Raw genomic sequence first — 15,297 nt, 5'->3', positions numbered from 1 at the left:
GACGGGACGGGACGTCCCCGACGGGACCCGGCCAAAGGTGGGCGCCGCCGGTCCGTGTGTGTATGTGTCGTCCCCCGCCGGTTTCCCTGCTAACGCTTCCCTCCTCCCGCCCCGCAGAACCGGCGGGACCTGCGATGCGGAGCGACCGGTGAGCGCGTCCCGTGTGTGTCCCGTCCCGTCCGCCCCGCCCCGAGGCTGCGCGGCGGGAGGATGCAGCAGGAGGAGATGGGGACCGGCGACAAGGTAATGCCTCCGGTGGGGGAACGGCCAAGCAACCCCCCCCTCCGCGCACCGCCGCCGCCACCGGGGGTTGGACAGCCCCGCGGTACCGCTTCTCCGCCGTTTGCGGCGTGAAACCGCCGTAATCGCAACGGTGGCGCGTGGGAAACGTCGGGTGGCGGTAACCGGGCGCGTTTCCCCCGCGCTTTAATCTCTGTCCTTAACAAAATCACCTAAAACTTCACCTGACGACCTTTGTCACCAGCGGGACTTCTTCCTGGGCCCCCTTTCCCGCCACCCCCACCCCCCACCCCCTTAATCGCCGGTGTTTCGCTCATTTTGTATAGCTTTTCTGCTACGGATTAACATTGGCTGTATTTTCCCTGGAGGGAGAGAAGAGCAGAGTTACCTGAAGCAGACCGTGGGCGCTGGGGCTCAGGCTGACGGCGCAGCCGGAGAAACGGTTTCAGGGCCGGGGGTTCCCCGGTTCCCAGTAGGACTGCGACCTTTGGCCCCGCGCTACCCGAAAAACGCGATCGGTCTTGATACCACTTTGACTGTTATCAGCAAAGAGATTAGAGCGCTGCTGGGTTTTAACATCCCGGTCTTTCTTTTTTCTTGGCGCGTAGGAAAACCATTCTTCGGAGCCATGCAGAAGCGTTTTGAAAACCCCTTTGAAACAAGCAGCTACCTCGCATTCGGTGTTGACGGAGATACAGCCAGACCGGCAGCCTCTAACCACACCCCCAAAACCTAAAGAAATCCTTCCAGCAGATCCATGGACCCCTACTTCGAACCTTAAAATGCTGATTAGCGCCGCTAGTCCTGAGATTAGGAGCAGGGAACAGAGAAGGGAGCTGTCAAACAACGCAGGCGAGGTCCTAGAGGCAAAACCCTGTTTGCAGGTGTGTTGTAAAGGTGTCTTCTTTATTTACTTTTCTTTTTTTTAACTTAGCTGAAGGCTGTTTATTCAGTATAAAAGTTATACATTAACATACGACAACTGTTTTAAAGTTTTGATTTTGGAGTATTGTCCAGATGTCCGTAGGATATAGCCTAGTTACATACAACAGGTAACGTTTTACTGGGTTTACTTCACAGCTGTTGAGGACAAAGGGAGAATACCGGTCTCAAAGGACACTGCTCAGGATAAAGCTGTTAAATATCTACATTTATGTATTTATTGTAAAAAATTTCAAATTCTCCTTTTCTTCTTTCCACGTAGGAGCACTTATCGGGAGACGAGTATGAAAAATCTCAACCAAGTCGCAAAGAGAAAAGTCTAGGATTACTGTGTCATAAATTCTTAGCTCGGTATCCTGATTACCCCAGCACTGCAGAGAATAATTACATTTGCCTTGATGAAGTAGCTGAAGAGCTCAGTAAGTCAGCATATATGCTATTATATGTTTCTTCATACAAAGGTGCCAATAACCTACCGTTTGTGTTAGCACATTTTTGCTCCGTAAAACTTGGAATGCTTAACTGTGTACTCCCAAACTTATTTAAACCCAGCTTTAAACTCTTCATTCTTAGAGCAGTTCTTTTATAAAGCTAAAGTTTCTTCAGTGAACTGAATTGAGAAACTCTGAATGATGTTTAATATCCAACATCTAAATTGCTGCAGATACCTCAAATAACCAGTTGCAGTTTTTTGGATCTAGAGATGATGGCTAAGATTAGTGGCTGGATTTTTGCGGCAGGAACTAGCGTTTCTCAAGCTGAACCCACCGTTTCCTGTCCAATCATGACTTCAAAGCAAGAAACTACTTTCTCCTCTCTATGATAATTTAACTTTCTCATTTTACATTACTATTTTTATATCACACCAATGATCTCCTGAAAGTCTGAGTTGCTAACATTAAGCTGAAGCTTTTTTTATTAAAAAGCTATGAAATTACAGCATTCTACAGCTTATAACACTGATAATAGTTACAAACCATACTGCTATAATATTTTTGGTGTCGTACCTTCAGAATATGTTGGGGGACACAGAAGAGGGATGAATTGCAAATTAAACAAAATTGTCTATTTTATTTATACTTTGTACAAAATAACATCTCTTTTAGAACGTGCCTAGTCAAACCCAAGAATTTAACAGACAAAAGAGAAACGGACAGCGTGTTAATAGAATGACATATATAAACAAGTTACAAAACAGTTGTATACCGTGAATTTCCACGGATGTTTAATGACATGATCTGAAATCGATGCAATGAATAATTAAAAATGCTTTGGAGTGTTTTTTTAAAGCTGTGTTGAAACCCATCAAATGGCTCTTGTGGCAACAGTAAGTTTTATTTCTTAAGGAATGTTGTAAACCAAGTGTAACTGTGGAAAAGCAAGTCCTTCCATAGCTAAAGTAGGAATTGTTTTCTTTTCCTTGCTTGCGAGACCTGTGAAGGCTATTTTCAGAAACCTTTGTAAGGAGGAATTGGCAAAAGCCACTCAGAAGTGTGTAAAGAGGAGGGGGAAGTATAGGAAACTGATCCCTTCTCTGTGCAAACCACATTTCAGGTAAGTCTATGATGATGTAGTAGAGATGTCATGTTTGTCTGTCTTTTTTTTTTTTTTCCAGATGTTGAACGTAGACGGATATATGATATTGTGAACGTGCTAGAGAGCCTACACATGGTGAGCCGCCTTGCCAAAAACAGATATGCTTGGCACGGGCGACATAATCTTTCCAAAACCCTGCAGGCTTTGAAAAAAGTTGGAGAAGAAAACAAATACACACAACAAATTCAGATGATCAAGAAAAGAGAGTATGAGCACGAATTCGATTTCGATGGTGAAAGAAATGAAGAAACAGCGAGATCTTTTGGCTCAAATGAGCATTCCGAAATGTCTTTTGTCGAGCTCCCAGGAATGGAATTTCGTGCCGGTAATAATTCTCTATAATGCCGAGAATAATATGTGCTTGTAATGATCAATATCTATGAACTTGCAAAAACATTTATTGGACTTTATTTTTTTTTTTCTGAAATGCTACTGCCTGAAAGGTACCACAGCTGTCTGTGGTGAGAAAAAGTGCTCTACACTTTTTCAGATCTCTTATTCATTCAATTCTTGCACATGTATTTTGTTTTTACAGTGCAAGACCAAGGGGGCATCAGGTGAAACTATCAAACATACCTTACATACAATCCAATTTGCAGGATTTGTTACCATTGAATGTTATAGAAGCCAAAAGTATAAGTTACTCCATTAATTTGTTTTGTTTTTTTTTTTTTAAATTTAGGTTTGATTCATGGCAAAAATGTTAATTAAGGATTGTTAAATACATTGTATAACCTGCAGTTAAGCATCTTTAAGAGTACAAGTTGTCAGACAAAAGGAAATGTATACAGGGGAAAACATCGCACTCTCCCCTTTGTAGTTAGGTTTGGTATCCACCTAATTATCTGATTCTTGCCACGCAGAAACATGATTCTGGAGTTCACGTCGGCCCTGCCTAGTTGCCGTCTTGTTTGTTCTTATAATAATTTAGTGACAAATTTCTTCAGTCTTTTAAAAACATTTGCAGCTGGCGTGTCACTTAATATTTTAATCCTTTCTCCTGTCTGCTGCAGCATCAGTAAATAGCAGGAAGGACAAGTCTTTACGAGTGATGAGTCAGAAATTCGTGATGCTGTTTCTTGTATCGACTCCTCAAATAGTAAGCCTTGAAGTTGCTGCTAAAATCTTGATTGGAGAAGACCAGTTAGAAGACTTAGATAAAAGCAAGTTTAAAAGTAAGTAAGATGCTGCTGTTGCTGTCTGCTTTTTGATCTTATTCTAAATAGAAATACCAAGTGTAAGCTAAATGGACTATTCTAGTACAAGCTTAGATAGTGTAAAATTCCATCATCTTTCTCCTGCCGTAAATATATTTGACCCTCCAAAAACTCACTAAACACCTTGCGCAGTTTTTAAGGGACCCGCTTGTGCATAGTTATTGATCCATAATGACCATGTAAGAGAAAAAGTTCATTAAATCTTCTCTCCTGGTGTAATGTCGCAAGGCTGCGACTGGTAACAATTTCTCTTTCCTCAAGCGGTCTGTCAAAGATCTCAGCTTCGTTTCATCAGAGGTGCCCCCGGAATCATGCAAATCTGCGTTCAGGTCATATAATTTACTTGTTGGAAGTCTAAAGAAATTCTGTAAAAGTCCTGTAAATTACTTACACGTGAGAGGAAGTGAAACCCAGCGCTGTAACTGCCAATTATTTCTTCATTCTTTTACCCTGCTCTCAGTTCCCTGCACACTTCCTCCTCTTCCTCTCCATTCAAATAAAAAGGTACTTCGAGGTCTAGGCACGTATGTCTAGAATAACCAAAAATGTGCCTGCTCTTGAGGGTTTCATTGAAAATTACACCCTTCCTTGAGTCTCAGAGAGACTCCATTGCTTTTTTTTTTTTTTTTGTGGAAACATGTCTATGCAAAAAGAAAACTGATCCTCGCTGGTTTCAGTTCATAATTTCCTTTCCACTGCATCATGGCAACACAGAGAGGGTGGGTGGGTAGTCAACAGGGAGTTTTTGTTTGCTTTTATTCTTTCTTCTTCCTCCATAATGTCTGTCTTGTAATAAATGCATTTTCAGGGCATTCCATCCATGTGTCTGTATTTCAGGTATCACGTTTTACCGTGTTCTTGGTTAAGAAGCATAGCCCCAAGTTCCACGACTTGCTAGACACTAAATTTTCAGTAGCAGAAGCTTTGGCAGAAGTCACTTTGACTGCTGTCTGAAACTTCTCCCTAATATCTCAACCTGAAACCAGTTAAGAACACACAGGATGATCATCCTGTTGGATTTCAGTGTGTCTCTTCCCCCCCTAGTTCCCACGTTTGCTGCTGCATGCGTGTACCTGTTTTTTAAGCTACTTATTTTCACTACAGAATTTGCATAGGTTTGGTCATGGCACAGAACCTAACTTGTATTGAAAATGTATTTTTCTATATTTAGCATCATTTACTTTGCTGTATTTTCTTCTCTAGCTCTGTATCAATGTAATTCTATTTTACATATAAACTTTATGTTGTGACCTGTTATTTCATAGTATAAATACCTGTTCCCAAAATTGTTTTTGTAAAAAAATTATAAAGGTTTTTCTTTTTAGCTGCTAAAAGGGTATTATAACATTTTTAATCTGGTATATGTTAACTTGTTAATTGGAATTGCTATACTTTACATGTGTTTATTTTATTATAGCCAAAATTAGGAGACTTTATGACATAGCAAACGTTCTCAGTAGCCTTGAGCTTATCAAGAAAGTTCACGTTACAGAGGAGAGAGGTAGAAAACCAGCATTCAAGTGGACAGGACCTGAGGTTTTGCCAAATATTCAGGGTAGGTGTATGTGTCATTTCCTTTTGTTCTGCTGATGATTTTGATTGTTTCTTTGTTTTCTCTGCTAGTTTTTTTTTGACCAAAAGACAGAGTAAACTAACCAGTTTGCATGACAGCACAGCAGTATATATTTCCACATAGTCAACGCACTCATACTGAGACTCTTGCATTTGCATTTCCATTTTTACTGCTGCTAGTACTTCAATACTTAAAAGCCAGGCTCAAATAACTGCTTTTAATTACTGAATCTGCATATGATATGTATTTACTCCCTGGGTTGTTTTTTTTTTTTTTCCTGTGTTTTAGATACAAAACTTGAAACAACTTCTACGACCTGTCCCCCACCTATTTCAGAATCCATCCCTTCCAAAGAGCAGTGTTCAAAAAACCTTTTCCCTTCAAGAGGAAAGCAAAACTTCACTCGGCATCCATCTCTAATAAAGTTAGTTAAAACCATAGAAAACGACAGAAGAAAGATCCAGTCTGCTCCGACCAGTCCAGTTAAAATAAGTGCAAGTATGTATCTTTTTCTAAGTGTGTTTTTAACTCAGATGTAGTCTTGAATTAAATATTCAGGTTTGCCATCTTCTAAGAGATACAGATGCGTGGGTATGCCTGCTTACAACAAACACGTCTTAAGAACTGTCAAAAATAGACAAGATGGGGAAAATACATGTTGCCTATAAATCTGAGGCCTTGCAAGACTGATAGAATTATAGAATTGTTTTGGTTGGAAGAGACCTTTAAGATCATTAAGTCCAACTGTTAACCTAACGCTGCCAAGTTACCACTAAACCGCGTCCCTCAGCACCACGTCTACCCATCTTTTAAATACCTCCAGGGATGGTGACTCCACCACTTCCCTGGGCAGCCTGTCCCAGTGCTTGACAACCCCTTCTGTGGAGAAACTTTTCATAATACCCAATCTAAACCTGCCCTGGCAGAGCATGTCGAGGCTGTTTCCTCATCTCCTGTCACCTGTTCCTTAGGAGAAGAGATCAACCCACCCTCGCTACCCCCTCCTGTCAGGGAGCTATAGAGAGCGAGAAGGTCTCCCCTCAGCCTCCTTTTCTCCAGACTGAACACCCCCAGTTCCCTCAGCTGCTCCTCATCAGACCTGTGCTCCAGACCCCTCACCAGCTCCGTTGCCCTTCTCTGGACACGCTCCAGCGCCTCAATGTCTTTCTTGTAGTGAGGGGCCCAAAACTGAATACAGCACTCGAGGTGGGGCCTCACCAGTGTGGAGTACAGGCGGACAATCACTGCCCTGCTCCTGCTGGCCACACTGTTGCTGATAGAGGCCAGGATGCTCTTGGCTGTCTGGGCACACTGCTGGCTCGTATTCAGCCGGCTGTTGACCAACATCCCCAGGTCCTTTTCCTCCGGGCAGCTTTCCAGCCACTCTTCCCCAATCCTGTAGTGCTGCATGGGGTTGTTGTGACCCAAGTGCAGGACCCGGCACTTGGCCTTGTTGAAGCTCACACCATTGGCCTCAGCCCATGGATCCAGCCTGGCCAGATCCCTCTGCAGAACCTTCCCACCCTCAGGGAGATCAACACTCCCACCCAACTTGATGTCGTGATAGTGAAAACAAAGCTAAACTGATCCGTGTCAGTGCATCAGCTCTACAATTAGTAGAAGCTCTTTCTGGTTTGGTGGACCAAGTCCAGTCACAGCTTGCAGAGTTGCAGCAAAGTAAATATATTCATTGAGATGTGGAGCAAATTGAGCACACTGAAGGAACTCCAGCCTCCTCTTCCACACCAAATACATGAGGAGTGGCATATTACTGTTTTGGGTTTAAGAATAAGATTAAATCCCTTTCTACATACCACTATCTTGACTTTGTGTGATGTCTTAGTGACTACAAACCTTCTGTCTGTGTAGTATAGCTGATTCTCCAGATATTGTATGTTGCTCTATGAACTGCTCTAACTCTGGTTTGTTGTGGGAACTGTGCCTTAGATCTTACTGTCTAAGCAGTTCTGTATTCCAGAAAATTTCCAGAAAAGTACCTATCCATGTTCACATTCTTGTTAGGTATTCTCTTCGGAGGGAAAAAAGAAAATGGAGCTGAGGCTTTAAAACTTGGTTGATGTAAGCTCCCATCCAATTGATCAAATCAGGTGTGGGCTGCAGGTTGAGATTAACATGGAGTCTTAGTGTCTTCTCATTAAGTGTGCACGTCACATTAAATGATGCAGTCTCCTCAAGCCAAAATTTAACTTTTACATTTGATGTACTAACAGTTTTGTTTTGTTTTCCCCCTCCAACCAGGTACTGATCAAAATTTATCAGCTTTCCCAAGTAAAATGGCTCAGGTTCCAGCAGTTGCTAAGCATCAGCTGGAAGGACAATCAAAGTAAGTTTGCACAATTATTAAGGTGAGAAGCTTTATTTTGCCTCTGGCTGTTAAGTTAAAGTTATGCTGAGTTTGAGTTGGGCAAGTCTGCAAAAAAAACGGTAACCCCTGATACTGCAGGCTATTTTCGTCATTTTCTGTTTAGTGGATTGAGAATTACATGTTAAGTCTTTGTATTGCAGAAAATACAAATGTCAGAGTATTCATGTCTGCGTGAAGGTATTCAAATATTTTTGTCTTTGTCTGTTTGTTTTGGTTTGGTTTTTAAAGGAAAGCAAAAGAGATGAAAATGAAATTGTCAAGATCTGCTTTGGAATGTAATTTGTCCTCACCTGAGGTAGTGCTCAAGCCCGAACCCCCTCGCGCTGCAGCACCCTCTCAGCAGGCGGCTCTCACACAGCCACCGGGTGGCTGTCCCCCGAGCCACAGCTCCGTCTCACCAGTAATACTACCTCATCCTCATTCTGCTGTTTCGTATGCGATTTATCTGCATCCTTCCCAAGCCCACACTGTGACAACGTACAGCCCAAGTTTCATGTTGCAGCCTCTACCGCGTGCTAACGTAACTGGAATTAAGAGTGTTAATTCAAAAGTAGTAAATAAAATAACCACTGAGGAAGGAGACAGTCAGACAGCTACAGATGATCCAACGAAGTCCCTGACAGCTAAAGAAAGACCGACTATAAAATCAGAAACATCATCACAGCGGTGCCTTAAAAGATCCCAAGCATTACAAGATAATAATTTAATTAAAAGGCATAGAAGTGACAAGGAAAGCCTTGATACTTCACTGGTAAGTTAAATTATTTCTAAAATGCCATTTTATAGTTGAATGATGTTGCCACCTACTCATTTTCAAAGTGATTTAGGAGTCTACCAGCGTGTGTAGGCGTTTGAAATAACAATATGCTTGAAGGGATGACATTCATTGGTTGTGCTTGCTCATGTTTGGGGGGCTGTTTACAGCCCCCCCCCCCCTCTCTCTCTCTCTCTCTCTCTCAAATACCATGTAATCTTACTGGTATTTGCAAAGCATCAGGCAGAATATACTATATGCAATATAACACCTGTCTTTTTAACGGCCAACCTAGAATCAGGCTGTATTTTTCTCCTTGTTCCCCTCTCTTCCCCCTCCAAATATTTATTTCCAAGCAGAGGCGTCAAAGTGTACAGATGTTAGTCAAAATAAAACAACTCCCAAAACATTATGTCAAGACCTACTTACACAATGTTTCGGGAGTAGTTCAGGTTCTTCATCTTGCTGGCATTCATTCTTGGCTTTAGAGGTGTTAGGAGGAAAAGTGGATGCAGAAATGTCCCAAAATCCTGATACCTTCTGAATACTTTTATCCAACACTGCACACTGCTGATTTTGGGTTGTTGTAGGCATAATAATACAGCACACAAAGAGAATCAGAGGTTCAGATACACTTGATGCACATGGAGAAACTGGGTCAGGATTTCTTTCTACTCCTCGGTTGCTGAATGTTTTAGTGTTGCTGTAAATTATTAGGGTGCTTTAAATTCTGCTTGCCAAAACAGTCATGAAATGTTATCAGCCTGCTGTGACAACATGTGGTGTCAAACATGCACTCGCTGTGACGGAGCAAGAGGGGATAACATGGATCTGGTTTGTCTTATTGACTAGAAACTTCTATAGCACAAACTTGGTAATCAGGAGAAAGGAGAAAACTTTCCTAATTTTTAAAATGTATAACTATCATTGTAGACCTGCAATTGAGAATGTTAAATCTTAAAATGTCTGCCTTTGGTTTTGTATGTACTTTTTTTTAAAGGGAGAAACCATTAAAAATGAAAGACCACCTTCCAATAGCTCACAAATGAACCACGAAATGGACAATTTCCAGGAAGAGAAACAGAACAAAACTGAAACATTAGATCAAAACACGGCAAGGTGCTATGACCAATGTAAAAGAGAAGATATTGCAGAAGATGAGGCCAAAGTCAAAAATAAACAAGACATACCTGTAGCATTTGCCATTCCTGCTCACGAGGTAAGCTTTGTCGGACACCACAGCACGTCTTGCTATCACCTAGGAAAAAAACACTCGCGGTCTTTGCAAGAGGAACAAAACTGAATTACAAAATGGAACAAAAATGAATTACGCATATATAGATCGTCTTTGGCTGGATTATTTTTAGTGTCCTTTATAACCTTATTTTGTAGGAATGTAGGACTTCTAATTCTGCATTAAGTACACAAGTAGGAGGACACAAAGTGACTTTCAGGCTTCGATTGGGATGAAGATCACAACTAAGACTAAGCAGATGATGGCAACGTTGAGATCCCTTACATCCCCCATCCTTTCTTTGTGGATATTTAGTCTCAAATACTTTGATTTACAACAGAATCACATGAAACACTCTTAATCAGTAAAATTTGATATTCTGTAGTTAAGACTTACTACTGTAGAGAACCTGAATAAAGAACAGTTCTGTTGACAGAAACAGACCTTGTAAATGCAAAGGGATTGCCTTCCAGTATTTGTCTTACGAAAAACACAATCCAAGACTGGGGTGACATGAAGATTACGGGGTCCAGATGTTTCTTCTGGAAAAAACTCAAAAGTATTCCGTATCAGGATTTCTCTTTTGTCTAGTGTAATTGAACTGTGTTAATCCCAGATGGATTTCCCATTCCTCACTGAGGATATCAGCTGGAAACAGAGCCAGCTGACTTCTGCGCAGTAGGGCAGTCGTACTTTAATGAGCCTGTCCTTGAGTCAGTTGTGTCTAATTTCAGACAGAAGGTAGTACGGGCATGGAATATAGGATTCTGGGGACATGGAGGATAAAGAACAAGGCAAGGGGGATGCAACTTTGGAGAAAAACTTCATTTTTTGTTTATTACGTGATTGGGGTGAAGGTGTATCGTCTTTTTCTTTTTCAGACTTTTTTTCCGTCTGGCTATCTTATTCCTCTTACTCAGTGCACCCATGGCAACAAGGCAGGCTTTTCTGACGAAGAGAAAGCTGGACTCTGTTCATTACAGCACACTACCTACAGCTCACCTGTTGCTGGTGAGTATTAAATAAAACAGGCATACAGTTGTCTGCCTTAAAGGATTGTGGGCCATGTTCATCCTAGTGAGGCAACGGCTCCAGTCTCCATTTTTAATGCCCTGCAACACTTGATTTTTCTGTTTCAGGTGTCATTCCAGTGACAGCACCTGAACTGAAAGCAGTTAACATTCCTGCTTTCCATATAACACCCCTGAATATAATGCTGTCGCCAACATCTATAGCTGCTGCACCTGTACTGAGCAACTCCTGTCTCACCTCAAGCGATACCAGTTCTGCCCCAAATCCAAGTTCTTCAGTTCTGAACTTCACGCTGCAACATGTAGGACTAATACCTGCCGGTGTGCGAGTTCCTGCAAATCCTGTTCTTCAGCACATGCCGGTCTCTTCACAACCAGAAAGCGTTAGCCGTAGCTCAGAAAATGTGAATTTGCAAGAGGGGAAGGTAAGCCAAAATATATTGCAACTTCTTGACTGTGGTGGGTTGAGTGGGAAATACAGTGCAGGAATTTCTTTATAGGAGGTAAAATTTTTAAACAAACATTTTTTTTGGTATTTATAAATCAACACTGCCCAAAAAGAGCTCGCAGCGAAGTCCAGCGTTAAGTACAGTATAATTGGGAGATTAAGAAAGGAAGAACAAGTATATTATTTGTTGTGGAAGCGGAGCCGGCTGGAAGATGACAATATGTGAAGAGACCGCTGTTTTTTTGCGTAGATCTGAGGTGACACTTATTAACAAATGGACAATTTGTTACTTTATCTTTCCTTCTCGTTACTCTCCTAATTTACTTTCAAGTTCTTGCATTTTATGTTAGCTTTTTTTTTTTTACTAGGGTAGGATTATAGAGGATTTTAAAAGAATATTTTTTTCCACAGGAACTTTGTATATGTTGTTTAATACTGTATTGCCTAAGATCTGTTTGTATTAAAAAAGGAGATACGAGGAGATTAGAGAAACCAGATTTTTATTTAACTGATTTTATATATATATTTATAGATGTATCAAGGGATACACTTACATTATTCTCAGTAAAGTGTTGTTAAGTTTATAAATTTAAGGAAAAAAAAAATTTGCTAACATCCTGCTGATTAGCAAACCTTAGAATTCACTTTTTTTTCCTGCCCCTTAAATTAATTTTCTCGCTTCTCTTTAGCCTTGTGTTCCAAAGGAACCCCAAGGGTCCCAGACAGTTACAGAAAATTTTTTCCGCACGCCCGGAGGGCCAAACACAGTACCTTCACGAGCTGCAAATTCAGATGGTACCAATCGAATCTCTCAAGGAACTCTGTATATTCCTCAACGAAAACTTGAAGTGTCCGAAGACTAATTTTGGGATATCAAATTGCTGAACGTGTTGGCAGGCATAATTACTGGTAACACACTGCACACATCCTGGATCGTATGATGGACAATGCACGTTTTGGACATGTATTGTCGAGACCTCAATACTGGAATAGCCTTAATTGATGCTTTAGAATTAAAACTGGCTCTTAATGAGAAAGTTAATGTCTAATAATTTTTCCAAAAGGCTTACCCGAAGTATTATAGCAACAAAGTTATGTATGTAGTGGTTTTTGTGTTGCTTTTCTGCTATGCAAAGTAAGCTGAAATTGTATTTGTACAGAAAGGTACAATCTATCAGTCAGTACATATTTTGCACAAAGAAAAGTACTGTGAGTGTGTACATATTTTAAGTCTTAACAAAAAGCCCATAGTTAAAGTGTCTTGCTCCTATGTTCAAAAAAGCTCTTTTGTAAAGTTAGTAAAAAAAAAAAAACAACCAAAAAATGAATTCTTAATCAAGTTTTATATAAGTTAAGAATTATTTATACTGTATTTTTAAATCAATTTGTTCAGATTAAACTTACATCAAACTCAAATTTTGACTTTTTTTTTTGATCAAATTACATTACCTGAGTTAAGTAATACATTGTATAGTCACTGGTATCTCTTCCTTCATTTTTTGTCAGACAGCGGTGTCTGTCTTCTGAAAAGAGGGAAAATAGTATTTCATCAGAAAGGGATTTAAGTAACTCGATTTAACTTCTGACCTCTATCACTCAAGATTGCGTCTCCTAATAACAACAATTAGAGGAAAAACATAGCTATGAAGTTTGGAATTTGAATGTCTTTATCACCCTGGAGCATTCTGGAAAGTGCAGTCCAGGTGCCACAGGATTGAGAAGTTACGTGGTTTGGGCCTCAAATTAAACAATCTGAGTAAGATTTGAGGATGCACACTCATTACCTCACCTGTCTTCTCCTATTTAACTCAGAGTGTGAGCCCGGTCCATACTACGTTACACACAGTCTATAGGTTCTCTTGACACAGGAGAGGCTTCAAGTCCAAGGACGTTTTCATGCCATTTCACCTACTGTTTTGTAGCCATCTGAAACAGTTTGCGGCAGAAATCCCAGGTGCAGTCACCAAAGCACTGGCTATTCACTGCTGCAAACAACATCAGGTCTGGCTTCCAGCAGGAGGGAGCCCCGTGTCTCTTGGACGTACTCACACTGTACAGAGGCTGGACTGTTAGTTTCGGCTTTCTAGCTAAGACCAATGTCAACTTCCAGCTGTTAAGTCTCCTCTACTGCAATTCATATCAAACAGGTTCAGTTAAACCAACTGAATTTAAATGCGTACAGCAGTCTCTTCTACACTGAAGGAAGAAAGATGAAGCCTCCTCATGCAGCTCATGCTCAGATGACAAGGAATGATGACAGACAGGCTGAGAGTTGGGGTCATTCAGTCTGGAGAAGAGAAGGCTCCAGGGAGACCTTATAGCCCCTTCCAGTACCTGAGGGGGCCTACAGGAGAGCTGGAGAGGGACTTTTTACAAGGGCATGTAGTGATAGGATGAGGGGTTGCGGTTTTAAACTGGAAGAGGGAAGATTCAGATTAGATATCAAGAAGAAATTTTGCACTATCAAGGGTGGTGAGCCCCTGGCGCAGGCTGCCCCATCCCTGGAGGTGTTCAAGGCCGGGTTGGACAGGGCTTGGAGCAACCTGGGCTGGTGGGAGATGTCCCTGCCTATGGCAGGGTGGTGGAACTGGGTGGTCTTTAAGGTCTCTTCCAATTCCAACCATTCTATGAATAACTAACAATTTAAAGGAAAATACAGTGCTTCTGCCTTCCCAGGTGAAACATACCTAGCTGTCCAAATTAGGACAGGAGAAATGCCAGCACAGCCCAAGATTCAGGCTTGGACTGGGTCAAAAGACATAGTTAAAACAGTTAACACAGTAAAACTAACCAACTTGCTCTTTAATCATGCAAAATTATAACACAAAATACACCTGACAGAATAGGATCACTATTGAAATACTCCTACATGAGGGGGAGAGAAAAATAAAACCTGGAAAATTGAGGAATTCTCACCACAGCAGTGCATGGATTTTTTTTTTCTTCTCCAAAGTGGTAACTGATTGGTCTTCCTTACACCTGCTATCAATTTAATTCTGCAAGCATAAAGGCAAAGACATCTAGAAACTTCCATTACTCAAAGGAAACAAACTACAAACCTTTAGGTTTTGGACACTGCAGTAACAGAATATGAAACTACAGTAATTAGGCTTAAAGAAATGGTCTTCTCACTAACTGTGCTCTACTCTGAAAAGCTGAACATGTATTCTGAGTTGCTGCCTGGTGTCCCTTAGCTCCTGTCAAAACACGATTGCTTACTTTTTCACGCAGGCTTTATAACGCCACCTAGCACTTTACCTTGTTCTCGTTCATTCTGCACGCTGAAAAGCTCCCACTTCTCTGCCTGAAGTATCCAGTTCCCCAGAAGACTGGCTTTTCGCTCCGACTAGCTGAGCTTGCTGCTCTTCCCACCTGCCTCATCCCCCCTCTGACGTGACCCATGTGCCCCATGGGTTCTGTTGCGCAGCTCAAGGAACGTCCCTCTGATCCTCAGGCTCCCTTCGCTTTTGGTACACTGCGTTCCAGTGCTCCGAGAAGTATTTTTTAATCCCTACCTTTGATTTACAGAAAACACTACATTCCCGCTCCACCAGGAATATAAAAATTCATGCATGTGTATACTCCAGTTGCGTATTTCAAGTCTGTTCTTCCCATCTCAGGTCCTGATAGCCACAGTGGACCAGGGATGATACGAAATGCCAACTAACCCATACGGCTCCGCCTGCTCCCCCGAGCTGTAAGGAACCTCAACAAGACTGGCTTTCCTACAGGGACACCCGCTATCTGGGGTCACACAGAGGTACAGGAACGAAGCAACACCCAATACCAGAAAACTAAACGTTGTTACCTGCTTTTTCCCCTTAAATTCTCGGACAAACTCAAAAGGAAAACACTTACTGACATTTTTGGGGCAAA

At 41.5% G+C, this 15,297-nt stretch overlaps 1 protein-coding gene across 1 annotated transcript; it reads left to right on the top strand.

The window, feature by feature from the left end:
- Positions 1 to 210: 210 nt before the first annotated feature.
- Positions 211 to 12,284, top strand: E2F8 (E2F transcription factor 8; the record flags this gene model as incomplete). Its single annotated transcript, XM_082485537.1, has 13 exons — positions 211 to 243; positions 849 to 1,124; positions 1,445 to 1,601; positions 2,798 to 3,103; positions 3,792 to 3,953; positions 5,413 to 5,550; positions 5,857 to 6,066; positions 7,828 to 7,912; positions 8,183 to 8,705; positions 9,709 to 9,927; positions 10,824 to 10,953; positions 11,082 to 11,398; positions 12,111 to 12,284. 13 exons carry the CDS (start codon positions 211 to 213, stop codon positions 12,282 to 12,284), a joined length of 2,730 nt encoding a protein of 909 aa, XP_082341663.1.
- Between the last annotated feature and the right edge of the window lie 3,013 nt (positions 12,285 to 15,297).

The sequence above is a fragment of the Vanellus vanellus genome (assembly GCF_965231255.1).
Source record: "Vanellus vanellus genome assembly, chromosome: 6".
In the NCBI taxonomy this organism is placed as follows: Eukaryota; Metazoa; Chordata; class Aves; order Charadriiformes; family Charadriidae; genus Vanellus; species Vanellus vanellus.
Note: the sequence above shows the minus strand (reverse complement) of the source record. Positions and strands in the feature narration are given on the sequence as shown.